This window comes from Gossypium hirsutum, chromosome A11 (genome assembly GCF_007990345.1).
Source record: "Gossypium hirsutum isolate 1008001.06 chromosome A11, Gossypium_hirsutum_v2.1, whole genome shotgun sequence".
NCBI classification, from domain to species: Eukaryota; Viridiplantae; Streptophyta; class Magnoliopsida; order Malvales; family Malvaceae; genus Gossypium; species Gossypium hirsutum.
The window spans coordinates 8,368,944-8,391,154 of record NC_053434.1 but is presented as its reverse complement, the minus strand read 5'-3'; the positions used below and the strand labels follow the sequence as shown (position 1 = coordinate 8,391,154).

The 22,211-nt window shown below is 33.3% G+C and overlaps 2 protein-coding genes across 3 annotated transcripts; both read right to left on the bottom strand.

The window, feature by feature from the left end:
- Nucleotides 1-1,297: 1,297 nt before the first annotated feature.
- Nucleotides 1,298-7,355, bottom strand: LOC107957262 (homeobox-leucine zipper protein ANTHOCYANINLESS 2). 2 transcript variants are annotated; one of them, XM_041080922.1, is made up of 9 exons: nucleotides 7,176-7,355; nucleotides 5,886-6,106; nucleotides 5,667-5,784; nucleotides 4,883-5,566; nucleotides 4,541-4,642; nucleotides 4,244-4,456; nucleotides 2,915-3,089; nucleotides 2,468-2,835; nucleotides 1,298-2,095 (listed from the first exon to the last, which is right to left on the bottom strand). In XM_041080922.1, exons 1-9 carry the CDS (start codon nucleotides 7,338-7,340, stop codon nucleotides 1,697-1,699), a joined length of 2,445 nt encoding a protein of 814 aa, XP_040936856.1. In that variant the 5' UTR covers nucleotides 7,341-7,355; the 3' UTR covers nucleotides 1,298-1,696. The 2 variants fall into 2 exon arrangements, with proteins under 2 accessions (XP_040936856.1, XP_016748231.2); XM_016892742.2 differs by having other exon boundaries at nucleotides 6,228-7,190.
- Nucleotides 7,356-17,854: 10,499 nt separating this feature from the next.
- On the bottom strand, nucleotides 17,855-21,872 carry LOC107957263 (probable pectin methyltransferase QUA3). The gene is made up of 7 exons (XM_016892743.2): nucleotides 20,909-21,872; nucleotides 20,532-20,735; nucleotides 20,229-20,439; nucleotides 19,877-20,138; nucleotides 19,294-19,668; nucleotides 18,754-18,849; nucleotides 17,855-18,372 (listed from the first exon to the last, which is right to left on the bottom strand). Exons 1-7 carry the CDS (start codon nucleotides 21,332-21,334, stop codon nucleotides 18,153-18,155), a joined length of 1,794 nt encoding a protein of 597 aa, XP_016748232.2. The 5' UTR covers nucleotides 21,335-21,872; the 3' UTR covers nucleotides 17,855-18,152.
- Between the last annotated feature and the right edge of the window lie 339 nt (nucleotides 21,873-22,211).

Genomic DNA, 22,211 nt, shown 5'->3' with positions numbered 1-22,211 from the left:
TTAATATAATATTTTACATTATTATAGATAGTTTTAGATAAAATTAAACATAATAGTTTAATTATTTCATTTTTAACAAGTAAAAACATTATTTGTTTTTAATATAGTTATAAAATCAATTTAAGCAACTACCTATTATTTCACACATTTTTATGGAAAACTTTGAATTAACTGAAATTAAAAAAAATAATTTACTAAACATAAATTCGATATAAGCTACAAGGTAAGTAGGTAAGATATTTGAAAAATGTTTGAAAGCCATACTCTTTTTTTTTTTACGATTATCAAGAGAAAGTAAAATATCTCTTACTTAAACGTGTTTGAGTTTTGTTTTGCCCTGAATGGAAATGAAATTTAATATTCTTTTTTAGGGTTGAATTTTGGAGAAGGGAATGTGTAAAACCTGTAGGCAATTTAGTGGCTTTTTCCTTCATTTGTGGGGTTAAATTTGTTCCTAAATCATGTGTCCAGTAGCAGACAAAGGTGGTGCAGCTTTTTGACCACGATATCATTGCATGAAGACGAGCTACAATCATGTCACCCCAAAACGTCCAAATTTCACATTTTATCTCTCTTGATGTGAAAGATTTAACGAATCCTTTTAGTAAGTTTGACACCTATACATGCATTATTGCTTGGATTTCAAAATTTTGTCCCATTTTAATTTCATATGGAATTAATGATTTAAATTTTAAATTTTTTTATCAAAATAAATTATTAATATCTAAAATTTTGTTCTCATATTAGCCAAAGTGTTACATTAAAAAAATTTAAATATGTAAACAAAATTTTATGGCTATCTTTAAAACTATCGTTCTTAGATTGTGACCCAATGTTCCCCCACATAAAAACCAAACCAAGCTAAGCAAAGCTGGCAAACAAACCATATCATTATCCAAAAAAACGCTGTTACTGTTTCGGCCCTTTTCTTTCAGTCAAGTAACCTCTAGAAACGTGGTGCCGTTTCATTGGCTTATCAATTTATCACGTAGACAATGACAACCAGCAAAGCTAGCTTAACCAGTTTAGGTATTCGTTGTCCCATATGTGATCTAAGTTCAAATGGTATTAATCGCATTGCCTAATTAAAAAAAAAAAAAAAAAAGCTTTCTTACGAGAGGTCCTGCTTCCTCATTTAATGCCCATTTGCAACTTAAGCCTGAAACCCAATCTAAATTGCACCTGCAGCGCGTTGGCTTTACTTGCCCAGCCGCCGTGTAATAAGGTTTGAAACAGAAAACACTTGGTTATTTGGATAAACTGAAGATTCATATTAATGCCATCATTAAACTAGCACTTGAGCTTGAAAATTTGAATTCGTAGCAAAAGATGTTTTTAATACAATAATAACTAAGCAGTTGTTTTTTGAAGATATCCTTGTTCTTGGATTTTTTTTAACTTTTTTTTTTCATTTTCCATGTTGAGCCATCTCAAGGGTCGACCTGAGTCAATACCCGAACCACCACCCTTACATTTTGCACTTGAGTCACAAGCCTGATATACGATCCATGCAAGGAGTCTCCAAGCGCGGTTCGTTCTTGACTCAACACCCACTGAGTTACACGCAAACACTTCCTCACACAAAAGAGTAAAACGGTAAAAGCACACTTCCTTTTGAGTTTTTTTTAAGAAGGACTAGAACAAAAAAAATAAACTAATAAAGAAACTGGCCTCAGGATCACGTGAGCCTTTTCCCTCAGCTTTCACATTGAAGGGCAGCTTTAATCTTCTGGACGGTGCATGAAATCAGATTATTCACCGTCTCCACCGATTCCACAGTGAGTTTGGCCGTCGGTAAACTGTTGACCAGTATTTGGAAAGCCACCGTGAGAAGGGACCCACCCACTCTTTCAGCCCCGCCCCCACCACTGCCGTTCCCGTTAACCTGCCCATTAGAGGTAGGCCCACGAGAGCCTGGTCCATCGGGGACGATAGCAAAACCCGAGGGTAAGAGAGCCACGTAAGCGGAATCACCTCCGTTCATAACCACGTGCATGGCTGGGATGTCAACAGGCGCGTAAACCACAAGCGATCCCGCCGCATCGATGCATGTCTCCTGCAGTATCAGCATGCTGCTCTGGTTTGCGTTCATGGCCTGCACCCCCCTCAAATAAAAAAAATTACAAATTCAAACAAAATTGTGTAGTATTTTGAGACCAAGTCTCACTACGTTTACAACAACTGCACCAGAAAAGAGTTAAAAAAAAAACCTTCAAAACTTTGACTTTTTAAAAGTTGATAAAGAGTGTTTTTTTTTAAAAAGTTTATAAAGAGGAGAAAAATTAAATAATCGTTTTTCACTCTCTCCAAATTGTCCTCATGGATACTTCCAAATTTCGAGAGTCGTCTTTTCAGTTGTCATATTCCTCACTAAATAATTCGCCAGATTTTAACTTTTAATTTTTAAAATTCTAATACTAGCACTAAATATAAAATGAAAGAAAGGGCAGGGCGTGAGAATATTTACGCTGGCACGGAGGAGGGAGACGCAGTTGCCGTGATCTTGGCCTTTGGCGATGTGGGCCATCTCTTGCATGGGACCACCGTTGGACAAGATGTCCCACTCGCTTCTCAGCCGTTCATCACGCAGGAAATCAAACAGTCTTTGAGGTGACACTGGCAACCAAACTGAAGTAGCCGCGCTCAACACGATGCCTGGTGGCTCACCGGGGTCGTCAACGCTCTTTCGGGTCATTACCCTAACGTCCTCATCCACGTTCCCTACGTTCAGCTTGTTCCATTTATGAACCGTGGAGGCACACACCCCAGCACAGAAATTATCCGTCATTCGTTGGGCTAGCTTTAGCATGCTTCGTCTCCCACTTGCAGTTATCCCTAGAACCAACAATTCAGTCTTTCCATGTATATATTGGATAAATAAGTCAATCCATATTTGGAAACATATATGGGTTACCTGTATGATCCCTAGTGGGAACAGAGGAGGACATAAGGATAGCAAGGCATTCGCATTGGCGCTGTAGGGTGGCCACCCAGCGTTGGGCACCGAAGGCCATCCCCGATCTTAGCAATGGGTGGTAGAGTTGGTGAACTTGGCTCTCCTCATATTCTGCATGTTCCACCCATGTCACCTGGGTAATTTTTTTATTACATATCGTCAGTCGCAATTCCATGCAGAATTTTGACTAATTACACTAACAATCATTGCTATAATAATGATTCCTCAACCTTCTCATTATTAAAAGGAGTTATTGTTATTATTATCTTAATAAAAAAAATTCTACGACTACAGTGGACGTTTGTATGCTATCGTTATTGACAAAATAATAGTTACTGATTTCCGCAATAGAAAAATACGAGGCAAATCTTGGAAATGACTCAAAGATTGGGCTCAATGAAAGAAATGGTCTCTCTCTCTCACTGTGACATTGTCCCTTGTATTGAGGCATTAGAAAACATGGAAGAACATAAAATAATTGAATAATGGAGAAGATAAACTTTTTAAAGATCTTGAAGGAACAAAGTTGTGTGTGTGACATCGAGATGTGTAGCGATGAGGACTCAAATCAAAGGGCTGAGGTCCTGGGATACGACCAAAATAGCTAGTGTATGGGATGTTGACAAAAGGCAAGAGGGTCCTTGTTAGAGTAGGAAAACAAGCACATCAGGCGGGGCTGGAACCAGGTCATACGCTGCTACATGCCTTAAATGCAGCTGGCTAGATGGGAGAATCGAGGCAGAATCAAAAAATTGGAATAGAAACATCAAATCAATAGTTTATTCATTTAAGAGATGTTTATTAATGTTAAAGGTACACAAAATTAAAAGAGTAAAGGAGGCTTCCTTTGATATATTTACATTAATATAATATTGGAAGCTAACCTCGATTTGCTTTATTTTATTGTGTTCAAGCAAAAACCCAGTTGTTGAAACTTGAAGTTTTAAACAAATACTTTTTTTTAACATCAGAAGAAGCATCAAAATCAATGAAATAAGTGTGTAGGAAGGTTCAGATTCTTCTGTAAGGGGGAGTTAATGAGTTGGTTTGAAGCAAAACCAGGCACTGACAGTGTGGGGTTAAACTGAGTAATCGCTAGAAATTAAGCACAAGATTCTTTAGATGCATGAGCCCTAAAGTTGGGGCTTGGGAATGCAAATTCCCGTGGATTTCATGACCTAGTATTTTCTTAAAAATTAATATTTTTTTTTCTAAAGTCCGGCTCCTACTTTATTTAATTTCAGAAAAAAGAGATTATAATATTAGTAATTTAGTAATTTAGTATACCTTGGAGTAGCCATTGGGCATATCTTGCACAACACAGCCAGAAGGAAGCCTCCTGCAGTTCACAAATGAGGGTGCACCCGAAGTTTCTCGGTTGGTGTCAACGGACACATCGACCACAGCCCAAACCCCTTCTACGTGTTGCTTGCAGAACCTTAGGAAATTAACCTCGCGAACTGGAACCAAAGGAGAAAGGACTTGGAGCTCAGCATGCATCTGTTTGAGCAAAAAGTTGTTTATATTTGAGGAATGATGACATTGACATTTGCATTAATTATGGCTTGAAATTAATTAACTTACCAGTTGAAGTGCACCGTTCCTGGTTCCTCCCACACCACCAGATATCACATCAGTCGTTGATGTTCTGGCAATCATACATGGAAACATCTCCGACCAACGATTCTATCAAAAAAAAAAACAAAGGGGAGAAAAGGAAGTTGAAAGTTAGTAGTTCCCATGGCACAAACGTCTAGAAAACTGAGAAGAAAATGAAATGACCGAAATTTCTCAACCATATGCCATCTAACAAAAAAACTTGGTTAAAAGAGGGAAAAAGAAAATCCAAACCTACAAATTAGTCCTACTGAGAAAATTCAAAATTATGCTTTGAAAATTCAAGTGAAACAGATACAGTTGGCTCACCGAGTCCATCAAGGTTTCAACAAGGGCCAAACTGTTGATAATCACCATCCCAGACTCTCGAGAAGCCTCCGTGACAAAGCCGTTGGATTTCATGCCAATGCAAGGAGTGAAAGTCCTCAAGTACTCATCTTGGTTTAGTATTTCTCTCCCACCTTCCAAGCTCCTAATCCAAAGCGGTTCATCAGTTTGTGCCATCTTAACCAATTCATTCATTGCTGCCAAAGCAAGTTCCAAAAACATGGATCTTTCCACCGATCTGTCGAGTCCAGTCACTGCAGTTGTTGGTCTGCTAGGAGGAACCAAAGCATTTGACATCCCACCTCCAAAGTCAGGCCCCAAAGGCAATGTTGTAGCCACGGTGCTTAAAGCTCCGAAACCGTTGCTACCAACTCCAAGCTCCAAACTTGAGTTGGGCAATGGAGGTGCAATTGAAGTGGCTAGTGTTGAAATGGGACGCCCCAAAAACTTGCCTGCCAGTGCACAAACTCGATCTAGCTCATCTTTTAAACGAGCGTTCTCGATCCTAAGGTGTTGTTCTTCAAGGGATATATCACCGATAATCGCCGGACCCCCGCAATTAGTACAAATGGGGTTCCTCATAGCGTCCCTTATAGACATGTTTTCAGCTCGAAGCTTATCATTTTCTTGCCTGAGCAAAGAGTTCTCATGGCGTTCCAATTGGGTCTGGAAAAGAAAGATAATGTTTTTAACTTTGCATAACAAACAAAGCCTCCCCCCCCCCCAACAAAGGAACAAGAGAAGAAGGAGATGATTTAAAACGTACCTTCATTTGGGTACGGCGGTTTTGGAACCAAAACTTAACCTGCCTGGTTTCTAAGCAAAGCCTTTTGCTAAGCTCCAATCTCTGCTTCTCATCGGGATGAGGGCACTCCTTAAAGAGACTAAAACCAAAACCAAGAACAGCAAAAATAACTTGTTAAGGTGATGGTTCCAAAATAGAAAGAAAAAAAAAAGAAGCTTGCTTTGAAACATGAAATCATACGCTTCAAGCTCTTGGATTTGCTGAGGAGTGTGTCGGTGGTATCTCTTCTTCCTGGGAGGCTTGTCGGCGGCGTCTTGATCATCTCCCGAAGCTCCATCCATGTTATCACTCCCAGATCTGCTCTCATGTTCTTCTTCTCTACTTCTTCTCCCCACACTTCCCTCCAAACTCTCACGCATTATCCTGCTCCCATGATCTCCTTGATTATCTATATTCGGTTGCTGCAGAAAACATCGTACAACCCAGATCAGTCCCGACCAAAAAAGGCAACAACAACAACAAAAAAAAAACAAAGGAAGAAAGCTTTTCAATCAATAAATACAGCATTGCTGTCATCATTACAAGAGCAAGGGAGAGCCCTGGAGAGTTAAATATGTTCTTAGGAAGAGAAGGAGACATAAGCCGAGGCTGGGCAATAGCAGTAGCACCGGTGGCCATGTTATTGCTATAAGGGATGTCTGCAACCATTCTTGCACCCCCAAAGCCTCCGCCAGTGCTGTTATCCAAAAATCCCCCAAAACTCATCAAATAATATCCTTTTTTTCTCCCTGTTCTTTATTGTTCTATACCTATCAAGCGTACTACTTTTATTTCTCTCTTTTTTTCCTCTAAACAAATTTACAAGCACTCTTTCTAACTACACTCCCGTTTGACTGATTTGATTCATTTCACACTCTCATGGAATGGAACCCAGATTTGCTAACCAACATATACCTAAAAAAAAAGAAGAAGAAAAAACCTACGGAAGAGAAATAAAGGAAACAAAAAGGATAAACAAAGAAACTATAAATGTCTCACAGTCCCTCTCTATAAACAAGTGATTGTAATGGAGAGAAAGAAAGAGAAAGAAGGCTCAAGCAAAACCCTTTCTGCTTGTTACAGCTTAGCTCTTCGTTCTCTATCCCTCTCTCTCTTTCTCTTTAAGAAAAAAAGGAAAACCTTTCTGGGTTTTTTGTTTTAGGTCTGAAAAAGAGAAATAGAAGGCAAGGCCCTGAGAATCAATGGACTGAGCGTTTCAAAGATAGTAACTGGGAACCCTAGTTCATGGCTGAGAGTGTTATGTTAGTATTATTTATCTTCTCGTTTCTCTGCATGCTTGACTTTTACACTGCTACTAAAATAAAGCTTTTCAAAAAGACATGAAAGTCATCTCCCCAAACAACAAAACCAAAACTACCATATGAAAGGGAAAATGAAAACCCCAAGCCTTTTTCAAAAGGGAAAAAAAAGGAACAGGTGAAGATAATGAAACCCATTATGTGGACTCTTCGAAGCCTTACATATACATACCACCAAAAACAGGTTGGTTGACTCTTTTTCTTTGCTCTTCAAAACACTGAGGTTGGCAGTAAAAAAGTTTATCTTTTTTCTAACTTTTTTTCCCCTTTGAGCCTGTTTTACACCTTTTTTATTTTTTTTACATTGACATGAGACAGAGTTACAGATTTTCTGCATTTTTTTTTCTTTTCCACTTTCCATAGAAATTCAATGCATTGGGATCTGTAAAAACACTAAATTTATGGAGAAATCCAAACAAACAAGGACAAATGTTAGGGTGCTTTTGGTTTTGCACTCACAAAATTGTATGCTTTCTCAAATTCGAATATTACGAATAAATAAATAATATCGAAATTTTAATCTTTATTATGTATCACTCCAATTTATGTCACCGTACATTTTTCTTGATTAATATTCAAACATGTTACAAATGGAAATGAGATTTTAACAGAGTGAATATCATATGAAGCCTCCCAGTTTTACCATCAACCTCTCTGGGAGAAAAAGTTAACAAAGATTAAAGTGGTGATTAATAACAAGTATGACATTATTGTTCTATAATTAATGATAATCCACTTTATCCACCATTTTATTTTCAGCTTTACACCTTATTTATTTATTGTCAAAGAATAATATTTACTTACCCAAAATTAATGATATTAAGCTATCACTAAAATAAATGTTTGCTCAATCAAGAGTTTTTTTGAAATGGAAATTGCTATAAAGAGTTGTTATTAGTATTTTTATGTTAATAGCTCGCTTTGATATTTGACTGCGAAAAGAAAAAGCAATTCTATGTATTTTATTTATGTTTAAAATAGAATAATTTATAACTATAAGAGTTAAGTAAAATGGCAAAGATCTCTCTTACCTTTATGCATTGAAAATGAATTAATATGCCTATAGTACCATTAATTTAATCTGTTGTTTAAAATAACAGCAAATTACGACTACATCAAAATAACATTTAAGCCCGTGAAGGTTTGTTACAATTAGCTAACAACAACCCCTGAATAGATAATGACGGTTTAACAAACACATATAAACTTATAAACCAAAATTCGCACACTTAGCCATACGATCTTCAATTTCTTTATGCGTCGTTGAAACATGACAAACACGTACATTCCAATTCCTGCTTAAGAGACAATGTAATAAACGTAGCTCAGTCATTGAACTGTTAGCAGCTCCACTTGCCAAAAAAATTCCACTAAAAGAGCATTGTCGCATTCCAACTCAATCTATCTTAATATTTTTTCTCATGCTAAGCTGAAACTCTCTAAAACAGTTCTATCTTTAATTTTAAAAATGCGTCTCCGTACTCACCACCATAAAGAAGCTACATACCCAAATAGTATTGTCGCATTCCAACTCAATCGATTTTATTGTTTTATTAAATTATAATTGTTAAGATCAATATTTAAGATACTAAATTGTTATTCTTTTATTATGTATTTTAATGGGAGGTAATGTCTGAGTACTCTATTTAATACCATTGATTATTAATTTACATGTGTATGTATCAACTTAATTAAATTTGTTCATCATTAAAATTAAATATCCAGGTTTTTTTTTAATACTTAAATACCTGGATTCGTATAGTTAAATTAAGCCATTCTTCAGGTCAACTAAAATTAAAAAAAAAAGTAAGTAAAAAGAGTTAAAATCCATCATATGTTTAATTACAATAAAAGGTTGAAATTTTATACACGTGAAAACTACGTATTTAGAATATAGATGTATTTAAAATAATAAATAATAAATAATGAAACATATGGTTTGAAATTAATTTATAATAACACATAAAACATATACGATTTTAAATTTAAATGAAAAAATAGATAAAATTGGGAGTAAAATAAATTTTAACACGCAAATACATGATATTAGGAATATTAAATACACTACAATTATTTATGACAACGTTGTCATCAATCTTGAACTTGTATCAAGTTAACTTCTGACATCAACTCAATCAACAATATTATTAGTACTATAAATTCTAACACACATGTATACTTGTGGAAACTATGCATTCAAAACATAGGTGTGTTTAAAAATAACAAACAATAAATAATGAAATATATTATTTGAAATAATTAATAATAATAAATGAAATATGTATGATATTGAAATGAAAAAAAAACAAATATTGAGTAAAACGAGTTAAACATTTAAATACATCGTATTAAGAATACTAAATGCACTTCAATTGTTTAATATAGTATTGTCATCAATCTTGAGTTAGTGTCGAGTTAACTTATGACGCCAACTCTATCAACAATATTATTAGTTTATATAATCAATGGAGGAAAAAAAAATGAATACTAAAATTAAAATGTATAAAACATATTAGAATAAAGTTTGGTTGAGTAGAAATGTAAAAAAAAAAAAATTTATCGAAGTAAACGGCATGGGTTCAAATATATATTTTTTAAATAAAAGACTAAAGTATCATTAAATAGTATAATTTATTTTAAACATGGATGGATATTTTTGTAATTTTTCTAACCAAATTGATATTCAGTTAACTCGTACACCAACCAATTAGGAGTTTGAATAATATGTATACACAGTTGATGGAGGAAGAAGAAAGAATCCATGATAAAATTAAAATGTATTAAATACATTAAAATAAAAATTAATTGAGTGGTAAATTTAAGATTTTATCAATGTAAATGGTATGGATTCAAATATTAATATGCAAAATTCTATTATTTTTTAAATAAAAAAACTTAGAGTACTCTTGAATAATATAATTTATTTTAAATATGGAAGGACATTTTCATAATTTTCGTAATTGAATGGATACTCGATTGATGTATGATACCAATTTAATCAATATATAGTTCAAACAGTAGCATAAATTGTATGCAAATATTAGTATGGGAATAAACCAAACAAATTTAAAGTATCAAAGCTTATTATAAAAGGGATAAATCTTAAAGTTATATATGAACTTTAGTCTAACGTGTAATTTTATACACAAACTTTATTTTTGTATAATTTTACACGTGAAATTTTGATTTGATCCAATTCTTACAAATTATTAGCATAACTGGTGGCACATTTAGGGGGCTGGCAAGGGCCCCGGTCTCCCCTAAAATGGAAAATTACTCATTTAGGCCTTTTAAAAATTTTAAAATTTTTAATTAGTAAAGGTAAAATTGCACATTTACTCCTCTAAAATAATAAAAATTTGATTTAATCATTTAAAAATTATAAATATATAGGCTATTAAAAATTAAGATTTAATTTCGGCCCCCTCGAAAAAAAAATTCTGGCTTCGCCCCTGGACATAACATCATTTTATGTTTATATATTACATAAAAATTATTATATTTATCAAATATAAAAATAAATTAATGTATTTATTTCTTAAAATATGTATGGTTGAATTAAAATTAAAATATCATGTATGCATTTGAACCACGATTAAAAATTTTATATGCATATAATTACACCAAATTAAAAATTTTATATTAATTTAATGTGAAATTTTGAGATTTTTCATAAATAAAAAGTAATGGTTGATGAAGGTATGCCAAAAATTTGTTACAATAGAAACATAGATTAAATTTATGAATAATTTATTACTTTATATGTGACCTATAGTTTGGGTGGTATTTGATTTAATTACACACATGGGGTTAATAAAAATGGCCAACTGTACAATAAATTAAATTATGATAAATAGTGGCTTGAATGCCTTGTTATTATCAAGTATCTAAACAATGCCCCACCACTAAAAGCTCTCCTTCACCTACTTTGTGTTTGCCAAAAGAAACTTCAATTTTACATATCATTTCCATATTTATGCAACAATTTCCATTTCCATTTTCTTAATCAATCTTTTTTTTTTTGCAAACAATTAAGCAATCAAGGTTTATGTTGTTTAAATTTTTCTTTCCTTTTTGGTAGAAATAATTTTTCATTCTTTAGAAAATTAAACTCTAAAAATTGTTCCGTATCTCGAGTTCATGTTTCACTATTATGCATTTTTATTAATTTTATATAAAAAATAAAAAATTAAAAAAATATAACAATATAATTTACTTTGTAAAAAAAATATTTTCTAGACAATTTATCAATTGAGTTGTTGTCTAATTAATTCGTGGCCTTAATTCGATCAATTTTTTTTAACTGTAGAATAAATATTGAAATTTTTATTATTTAAATTCATTTGTGTAAGTATAAATATAAGTATCATATATATATATATACATAGAATAGAATTACAGACAGGGTTGTAGTCAGGGGACTGGCAGGGGCCTCGACCTCCTTAAAATGAGAATTTTTTATTTAAGCTTTTTAAATTTTTAAAATTTTAAATTAATAAAAGTAAAACTGTACTTTGACTCCCTTTAAAAATAATAAGAATTTCATTTAATTATTTAAAAATTATAATAACATAGGCTATTCAAATGATGAGATTATATTTTTACTATTGTAAAAATTAAAATTTAATTTCGACACCTTAAAAAGGTTTTCTACCTAATGTTAGCAGCTGTTTTAATTTGGATTGTTATTACAAATACATGATGACATTGAAATCTTTTAACTTCACATATGAAATAAAAATAAACAGTAGTTTCCTCGTCATTGGTTTGATTTTAGGGTTTGGAAAGGTTGGGAGGAAGCAAAGGAAGACAGCAAATAGAAAAGTAGCGTAGCCAAGGTTGTACTCCTTTTACATGGCTTTCTCTTTAAGCCCACATGCTATGCTATGTTTTGCCGACAAAACCCACTCACCTCATCTAATCACCTGTCTTCCCTTCTTATATTAATTTTTAAGACATGGGATTGGATTATAAAAATTTTTAAAGTCATAATGTTAATGTTTACACGTTTGATCTATTTTTGGTGTTTATGCTTCTTTTTCAGGTTAAATTTAACTTTTAATTTTTTAAACATGGTAGAATTTGACCATTAATCTATTAAAAATGGTTGAATTATTATTTTTTAACGGATAAACTAATCAAAATGTTAAAATTTTAAATATAGCATGCTATATTGAAATTTGTGTGCACTTATTGTTGATTTTTTTCGGGTTTGTTTTTAAAATTTTAAATAATTTACTGATATATCATATAAGACAAATAATATCATGCTAGTATAAAGTATACACATTTCCATTAAAATACTATTCAATTCTTTTTGAAATATTCGTGACCAGATTTAACTAAAAAAATTAAATAAAAAATGTAGATGGTAAAGACTAAATTTATCATTATACTTTTTATTATTAGACCATTTTATAATATTTGAAAAGATGAGAAATTATTGTATGAAATTATGATTTCACCTCATCTATATTCCTTTCCAATTGGAAAATAACAAATCAAATTTTTTTCTCCTAATTTTCATTCTTTTTTTTTTCAGAAAAAATTTAAATCAAACTGAAAATGTTAAAAATTAAGAGAAAAAATTTGATTTATCATTTTCGTATTATCAAATTTTTTTTGGAAATCGAAGTGGGTGGCTACCCATTTTTGACTGCCATTGGGGTTGGTTTAGGTTACATGTTTGAATAGTGATAATACAGTTTTGGCATCACAAAAAGAAAACAAAGATCTGAAAAGAAGAAATATGGAAATGTAGTTTAGAGGGTCAAATTCAAAACCCACGAAAAGCAAGCATAGTATGGTTCTTAGTTTCAAACTGTTGACCAAAAGCAAGTCCAAGAGACTAGAGAGGTAAAATATACACCACCCTACCCTACCCTACCCTACCCCATCTCATTAAGGAGAGTAAGTTTAAAGTGTGAAACCTAAACTCTCTTGTCAAATAAACTATTTTATTGTTTCATTTGTTATTTGCTTGTTATATAAAATGAGGAAAATGACCTGCTATCGAATTGTCTAATTTCGTTTATTTGTTGTGTTTTTATGTTGCGTTTTAAGATTTATTAATTGAAATTGATCCTATTATTTTGATTTAATTTCGATATGGTACTAATTTGTATAGTACTAGTATAAGTATATACTTAGACTATATATAATATAATACTATACAAATTCAAAACAAGTAATATTTTTTCGTTTTCACCCCATGTCGGATTTTTTTAAATAAAAGGAATTATAATATCTAACTAATATATAATATTTATTAGAATTTTAGAAATATAAAAACTTTTAATTTGAAATTTGTTTATTCTAAATATAAATTCGAAATTATAGATTCAGAATAAATAGGATTTTTTATTATTTTATATCTGTTTATATAGAATTAATCTAAAAACAATCTACCCATTAAGAAAATAGGGTTTTGTTTATTTTATTCTTATCTAAGGAAAAAAAAAGAGCTATGGTTCATGATTTTAAAAAATCATGACATTATCTCTCACTCCAGCAAGAGAATAAGAGGCAATATTACTATATTTAAACCCCCTTAGAAGTCTTTTCTCAACTAACGTGGGATTAGCCACTTTGCATTACGAACATATGGTTCATGACTTTTTAAAATCATGACATTCTCTCTCACTCCAATAAGAGATTATTATGTCTTTGATACCAATGCTGGTTAGGTTAAGTGGTAAAGACTTTGAGGGGAGTTTCAAATATTTGAATAGAAAAAACAATGATAGAAGAGTTTATCTTCATTTTAAAGATCCTATTTGACTCAACTCTAAATTTAATTACTTTTTAAAAAAAAAAGTATATTTGGTATCACATTTAAACCGATTGTAATTTAAAATTTCCCAACTTCACAATTTTACCCGTAAAATCTCATATATATTGATGGTATCATAACATCTACTCGTAATACCTAAACCAACATTGATTTGTATAGAAAAAGTGGGTCGCAAATTGAAACCGAAAAACATTGAGATGGGAAATTGATAAAGTGTACAAATCAATGCAAGGGGCAGATGAGAATGGATGGGAGGTGGGGGTAGTAGTGTTACCCATCACCTATCAAACCCATAATTAAGCATACTCTCATTAGGTTGTAAATTATCTGGTCCATCAAAGTCTTTGGGAGAGACCAATTCCACGATTCCAGCTTAGTAGTCTTGCAAATTACTGAATTCTTTTGAACTAACATTTCTGTGCATTCATACATACATGCATGCATGCATGCATACATATAACTTTCAAAGTTAAGGCAATGCCCCACCCACCAGTCCCTCTTATTTTGCCGTTGCATTAATGCCACTCCTATATTTCTAATTCTCACCCAATCAACTTCAAGCATACATTAAAAGCAATTGATCTGTTTTGGTTGCCTCTTCTTTCTTTCTACATACGAAAAAGGCTATCAAAACAAAATTAAAGATTTCTTCATGACATGATTATTTTTTTTTAAAAAGTCCTTCAAAGTTGAAAATTTTGGTTTTAACCCTCCATTTTTCCCACTTTCCAAAGCTTCCTAGGAAGGTATCCTGTCTCTTATCTGCCTGTTATTGATTGAAGTTTATTAGTAACGTGCTAAGATAGCAGCCTTAGGTGATTGGTTAAGGCTATGAATAGTCATAAAATGGAAGAATATTGAAGGTTAAATACTGAAATCTGTTCAAATCCTTTAGGGCTTGCTGGCATCATAGTTAAATATATTTAAAACGGTTAAACAACCATCAATGTTTTTAAATGGTGAAATAAGACTTGCACCTTTTCAATTTACTTAAATAAAGGTTGTTCATACAATTCACCTTAGTTTGCACTATAAAATTTAACATTTACATCTTTGGTTAATCTGGTCTTTATTTTCTTTTTAGATAAATTTAGCTTTCAACCTTTAAAATAAATTCAATTTGCCCATCAATCTTTCAAAATGAGTCAAAGATTTTTTTAATGGAAATATTAATTAAAACATTAAATTTTTAATATAGTAGCCTACTTGGCAATTTACATGTACTTCATGCTCTCTTTTTTTTTAATTATCATGAACTTTTTATAATATATTTTTTTTTGAATTTTTTTATAATTTTTATATTATTTGTTAACATGACATATAAGGCAAATAGTTCCATGTCAACATGAAATATATGTGGATTACCACGTGGATTGTCAAGACGAAATCGTTAAATTTTAATCAAGATTTGACTTTTTTTGAAAGTTTATGGTCAAATTTAACTAAAAAAAAAAAGAATAAATGTCAAATCTACAAAATATGTAAAAATCAAGGGCTAAATTTAACAATATACCTACGAAATTAGGTGAATATTGACGAATTTAGAATAGAATACATGATAGTTGGGTCAAATATTAATTGAAAAAAAAAATAAAACATCATTTAAAACTTGATATACGATAATTAAAAAATTATTATTTAACCATTTTGAAATGTATGAGTTTTTATTTAAATATTTTCAAAATTATTGAATTTTTATTAATAATTTTAAAAGATTTAAGATTCACAAAATTTAACCTCAATTTCAACATTTATTCTTAAATCAAGAAGTAAGCTGTGTGAATAGAGTATGTCAAAGTTTTGATAGGTTCCAATTAATTACCTTTTAGTCATGGGAATATGGTGTTAGGTAGGGGATCAACTATGACATTCTGCAAGGTAGAGTTTAAAACTTTGGAGGTTTGTACATAATAAACTTTTGGTGGATTTAATCTCTCTATTCTACTTTAATTTTTACTTTTAATAATGTATATTTTTATTATGATATTAATTTCATCAAACACTTTGATATAATTTATTTTTAAAATATATGGGATGATGTGGTATATCTACCATTACATTTTCTATAAAAAAAACCACGTCATCATATATTTTAGAAAATAAATCATATCAAATTATTTAATGAAATTGGTTTGAAAAGTGTAAATATTCAATACTCGAAAGTTAAAATATTAATTTTTTTCAACTTAAATAAAATATATTTTATTATAAATAATAGGGTGTTGTCGACCATAGAAAAAATATATATTTTTTTGTTTTTATACTTATACATGTAAAAAAAAGTGTATTTTAAATTAAAAACACGAGTGTCACCGATTGATCAGACTACATAAAAAGAAAATTAAAGAGGAAAGGAGTGCCGCGAATTAATTAGGCAGTACCAGTTTTTTACTGTAGAGATTGTCTAAATTCTTTAATATTAGTACCTTTATATTATTTTAGTATTTATTTATATATTTTATATTATTGAAGTAAAAAACCAAAAAGTAAAAGAATTAGAAAGGATGAAAGGATTAAATCCGCCAAGCACTATTCTATAAGTAGCTTTGTATAGAAATTGAGCATGTAAATTTAAGAAAGATAGTTGGAAGCAGTCACGCGTAGATTGATACATCCATTACTAGAGATATACGCGTCTTTGGTTTTTCAAGTATGGAATTAAGGGCTCTAAACCTAAGTATACATGTGGTGATGTTTATGGTTTTCAACATTAAAGTGAGTCACATGCTGTGCATATACAAAAGTTTCAATCTTGGCGATTTACAAACACGTCCCTCATGTGTTTGGAATTCAACAAGTTGGAACTTTGACCCTCAGCTATGGGCGGGGGTGGGCTACAGTTTATGCTACGTAGCAGGTAGAAAGATGGATAAATGCGGAAGCAATTAGCCCTGCCCCATGGCGGCCTATACTAATTGCCCCAAAGAAGCTGCATCCTATACCCTGATATAACACAGGCTCTAACCTTAGTTGTCAGATGTCAAATAGGTAGCTCACATTATTAATATTTCCATGCTTCATATGAGGATCTTCCTTCAACCAAAGGTTTTCCTTGAACATGAAACTGACAACACAATTAATGCATACTAGGATCAATGTTTAGTCAAAACCCTGATATTTTGCAATTCTGATTCTGAATTATTATTACTAATTATAATTTGCTTGGAATGGTGAAGCAATTTACCCTGATGATGGGGCTTTAGCATTGTTGCATTTGCATTTAATTTGGTCCACTTTTTCAGTCCCCACACCTCAGTTTTCTTCAACTGGCAGCTCCATGTGTGATCCCCCATTTGCCTTTTCTGTTCACATTAGCCAATATTATCCCCCATCAAATACCAGGTTGCCAAAGAAAAGAAGATTTCATCTTTTCAAACTATTGCAGATGGAATCTGACTTCAAAACTTTTTGGTACAACAAAGGCGATGGCTTTTTCTACTTGACTTCTTCCATACCCATAGCCATTCATTTCCCTTTCCACAGTAGCCTTTTTTTTCAAAGATAGAAAATTCAGGCATACACCTTTTTCTTAATTTCAACTTTTGCCGATGACATCAATTCACGCAAACTATATCCAAATTTCAATTTGCCTTTTTTTTTAAATGGTACATAAACTATTATTTTATTTCATTTTACTTCAAAATATGCATGTTTAGTAAAAACATACCATATCTCACATTCTCGAAACAAAACCTATAGTTTAAGCACCACTTTGAAAAAAAAACCCCTTTAATAGCCAATTTAAAGCCTTTTGGTAAATATGAAACCTATCAACATATAGTGCCAGCCTGGTAAAATGAAATCATTCCCAGAAATATTATAATAGCATTTAAACAGTTATCAGATTTTATTATTATACATAAAATTTTCAGTCACTGCTAGTTTTACTCACAAAACTCAAACCCATCTCTTGTTCTTGTATCTCCAGCCATACATGGGGTATGTGGTTAGAGACGCAGAGCAAAAAAAATGTAATGAGTTATGAACCTTTGAGAGGAAATGTGTGTATCATCGCCTATCATAAAAACATGCATCAGAATGGTAATGAGGCTAAAACAAGCAGCATCAAGTTAGTGAGAACCTATATTAGGCTGTCAAATTACAATAATTTCTTTCAGCCAATATAAATAGCAATTACCACCTACTATGTGTCTTACTGCCAGAAAGCTGTAGCCTTTTGATTTATACGAATATATATATTGTACTTCTACAGTTTCTTCATATAAATATTACCCAAATAGTGAGCAAGAAACAAGATTGCATCTATTTGATGCATGAGGAAGACAACTTGGCTTCAGATAATAAAAAAATTGAAACGAAAAGGAAAATACCTACATTATAAAGAACAAGTCTGTCTCAATGGGATGAAGTTAGCTTCCAAAAGGTTTTTGTTGCTACCAGGATTTTCTCTCTCCCATGTGATTCAGGTTCCTTGTCATTTATGGTAGCCTTCCACCTTACTGCGTGAGCTATGCGTGCCACTTTGTCGATTGCTTCAGGTGAATCTCGAATCACAACTGTTCCTTCAGGACGCAACATTCGATCCATCTCCACCATTAGGTCCACAAGGTTACACCTGCAGGAACATTAGAGTTGATGATGAAAGGTACTTTTTTGGTTGAAAGATGACGACAAACTGTGCTAAGAATTAACTACAGAGTGATCCATGCAGTAACATTGCATGAGCCCATTGATTCAATAGCGACACAACAAGAAATGACTATCATAGGAGACAAAGGTGCTAAGATTGTTTTCTATGCTTTTCTTTGCATTGCCTTTAGAAGTTGAAGCTTAAAAGGAGGAAAAAAAAAAGAAAATAAGGTTTGTTAAGTCACAATAAAGTATAATATAAACCGGCATGCAATTTCTCGCATAACCAAAGTGATAAAGAGTAGAAACTTCAGTTGCTCATACAAATGCAAAGAGAATTGAAGGATGTTGTCAACGTTATATCTACCTGCTCTTGCTTGAACCAGGAAGCTTTATTAGTGATTCAATGCCAGCTACATGAATAAAATCATAAGTACGTGGGTATGTTGAGAAAGGTTCACACCTGCAAACAGCAATTGAGCTCATCAGGAAACCACAAGTGTTTTCCCTATAAGACTAAGCACATCACATAATCCCACAAATAAAGAGGAATCAAGAAGACAAGCAACCACAACAATCATTTAAGGAGAAGGTTAAGGATTACACAAGTATCTAGTTTGAAAGTTAAACACTGCACAGTACAAAACCATTGCTACAATTGAATAATTGCACATCCAACTAAATTACCTAAATCCAAGCAAGTACAGTTTTCAAAGCAGGTTTGATCAAACAGGGAATAAGCAGTAGAAGTTTGCTTTGGGCAGAAAGGAGTCAACATGGTATTTCCATGGGGAAGATTGTCACAGATAGTAGATGACAAGGCACTATAGTGTACTCTTGTTCCCGAACGAGGAACAAACTGTTAGCATTTTCAGTAAATAAGGATAAAAATCCTTCAGTAACTCACCAATCATGGTATACTCCAATAAGGCCTCTGTCATATATTACACCAAGAGTTAATGGCTTCCGAGCAGGAACAACATTCATCACCCATACTGGATCTGATACAAGTGCTGCTGCAAAACCTCCAAAAAATGCATTCATGTCCATGACATTGCGTACTGCTGGACTCCCAAGCTTCAGATTCAGAGTATTCTTATAATAGGCAACTCTCCTTGTCCACCTCCTTGTGTCTGCCCGAAACAAATCAATCCCGTTTTTCATGACCAAGGCCCTTGAAGGAGCTCTTGTTAGCCTGTCTGGCCACTTCGGAATAATCCCAACAGGATATTCTCCATTCACAGAAGACGTTGACGTCACGCATCTTCTTAACTTAAAGTACCTACCCAAATAAAAGAGAGAATAAACTTAGAAGAACACAACATTCCAGTTCTAGAAACAACATAGTATAAGTGGGAACCAGAAACAACCGATCATACGCTAAATTAGGTGGAAAATCAGGTTGAATTCCATTTGGAATTTCTTCAGGAAAATAAAGCTAGATGCTATCAGAATTATAAATTCTTCAAAAGGCTTCTCATGACAATTACCATGCATTACTGGGGTCATTTGATTCATCACAAGATTCAAGCCCAAATTCATTTTGGTTCGGCAGACACGAATCTCCATCAGGCTTTTTCCAAATGACTGTGTTCCCGTCCACAGCAATCAACTCATAGCACAATGCTCTTGCCACAGCCTGGAGATCTGCCCACTCTTTATCTTGCTTAGGCCACTGTACAGGGGGACCAGAGATGACCAAATATCCACCTGGACGTAGTAACCGATCCACTTCAATGAAATAAGTTGCATCTGCAAAAGCCATATATCTTCACGTTAATGCCAAAGAAAGAGAGATGAAAAAGAGAATATATCAAACACACTCCAGATAGAGAAACCCACTATAAGCTGTGAAAGGGATCAGGCATCGAGAGCAGTGAATGAAATCAAATGCAAATGCAGGAAACGGGAGTCTGCGAGTGCCAAGCATTAGAACAAAGGCCGGTATTCCTCTTTCCAATGCAAATTGTATTTGTGCTTTGTGGGAATCTCTAGGAGCAAATGAGAGTGCCAAAATGCCTTCTGATAACAATGAACCCCCAAAACTTGCAACCTGCAAAAAGATTAATAAGGTTGATTTTCAAACGGTACAAAACTGGAGTATAAGCATAATAAGATAACATGCCACATATGATATTAATTTACCCCGCAACCCATATCAAGGGCAGTCCTAAGAGTTCCACCAGTCAAGGGAATATACTGCCCAAGTTTCTCGATATATGGAGCAGCTCCATCAGGAAACATTGTTCCACCACCAGGGAAAATAAAGTGAGGACCTTGCTTTTTCATCCATCCTTGGTGACCTTTCCTATGAGCAATTTTGTTGTGTGGCATATTGGAGTGCCATATCTGACCATTAAACAATTAAAACTGTTTTAAGTAACACTAATAATTTAATTCCATTCCTAAAAAGGATCGATTTGTGCCAACCAGGAACAATCTTACATAAAGTTTGTGTTTAACAAACGAAAAACCCAAGAAAACCATAAAAGGAGAAAAAAAAGAGAGAGAGGAAATTGTACCTTGTGCAAGCTTTCAGGCCACTGAACAGGAATCTTATAACCAGGAGGAGGAGGGATCAAGCAAAGAGGCATTTCATCAGGCAAAGGACAATGCCTTTCTCTATATAGATTCATCTCCCTGCTGAGCTGGCTGTTACGCCTGGGGTCCTCACAGGGCATATGATCAACGGAATTGGCAGGGCAAGCTTCGATGGGCTTGTGGTGGTGGCCAAGTTCGACCAAGGACACCAAGCGATGCCGTTGCCTCGGATCAGAGGTGGAAAGCAACAGGGCTTGCCTACCAGAGGCAGCCATGGAATCCCCAAGAGGGGTGAAGACTAAGAGGAAGAACAAGAGTACGAGGCCGAAGAATATGGCGGTTATGATGTCCAAAAGCTTCCATTGGCGGGGGTTGCGTTTGGATGCAGGTAGATTTAAGTGACCCATGCTTTTGGATCTTCGGTATGAGTAGTTAGTTTAATGGCTGGTTTATCACAGGATTTGGTTGCGGATCCAGATTGGATAAAGGGTTTGGTTGAAATTGTATGAATGAAATTTGAGAAGTGGAGTAGGTTTTAACTTTGTTGCAGAAGCAAAGGAGTGGGAGGTTTGCAACTTACCAAGTGAAAGTGCAGGGAATGGATTTAGAGAATTTGTGAGATTAACATAGCTTTGGGTGAAAGCATGGCATTGGGAGGGTGAGAGCAGAGCATGAAGCGTGGCGTACGCGGTCGAATGCGTAGCTGTCCACTAGTCGCACCGCAATATTGGCCTTTATGGAATTCTATTTTACTTATCAGTTCCGTGGAACTTTGTCGCCTGGGATTTGTATAAAATAATAGGGGCATTTCAAACCTATAGATTTCGTTTTCTGGCAATAATTAATTAAACTTACTTCTTACATACATCCTGAGGGTTTGAATTTGTGGAAATTAATGCACTTGTTTTGGTGTGGGTTTGTTCTATACTATATGCTAAACTATGAATTTTGAGAGTTACTAACAATATTATTTGTATTTTATATGAGACAGCAATAGATATTATTTCTTACAAAAGATTTTAAATTTGTCCGTCAAACTATTATAATATATATAATAAATAATAACTTTTTTAATGATACATCAGTAAACCAATAATAATACAAACATATTCAATAAATAGTTTCCTTCATAATCAACCAAGGTCGGACGCCAGTAGATACAATAAGATTCAGAGTTTACTTCATTACCAGCAGCCTTTTCTTTTTATTTGATATGAAATGTACGCTTTTCAGCAGCAAACACGTGAAACGATTGCCCTCTAATCTATAAAGCTTAATAGGCAT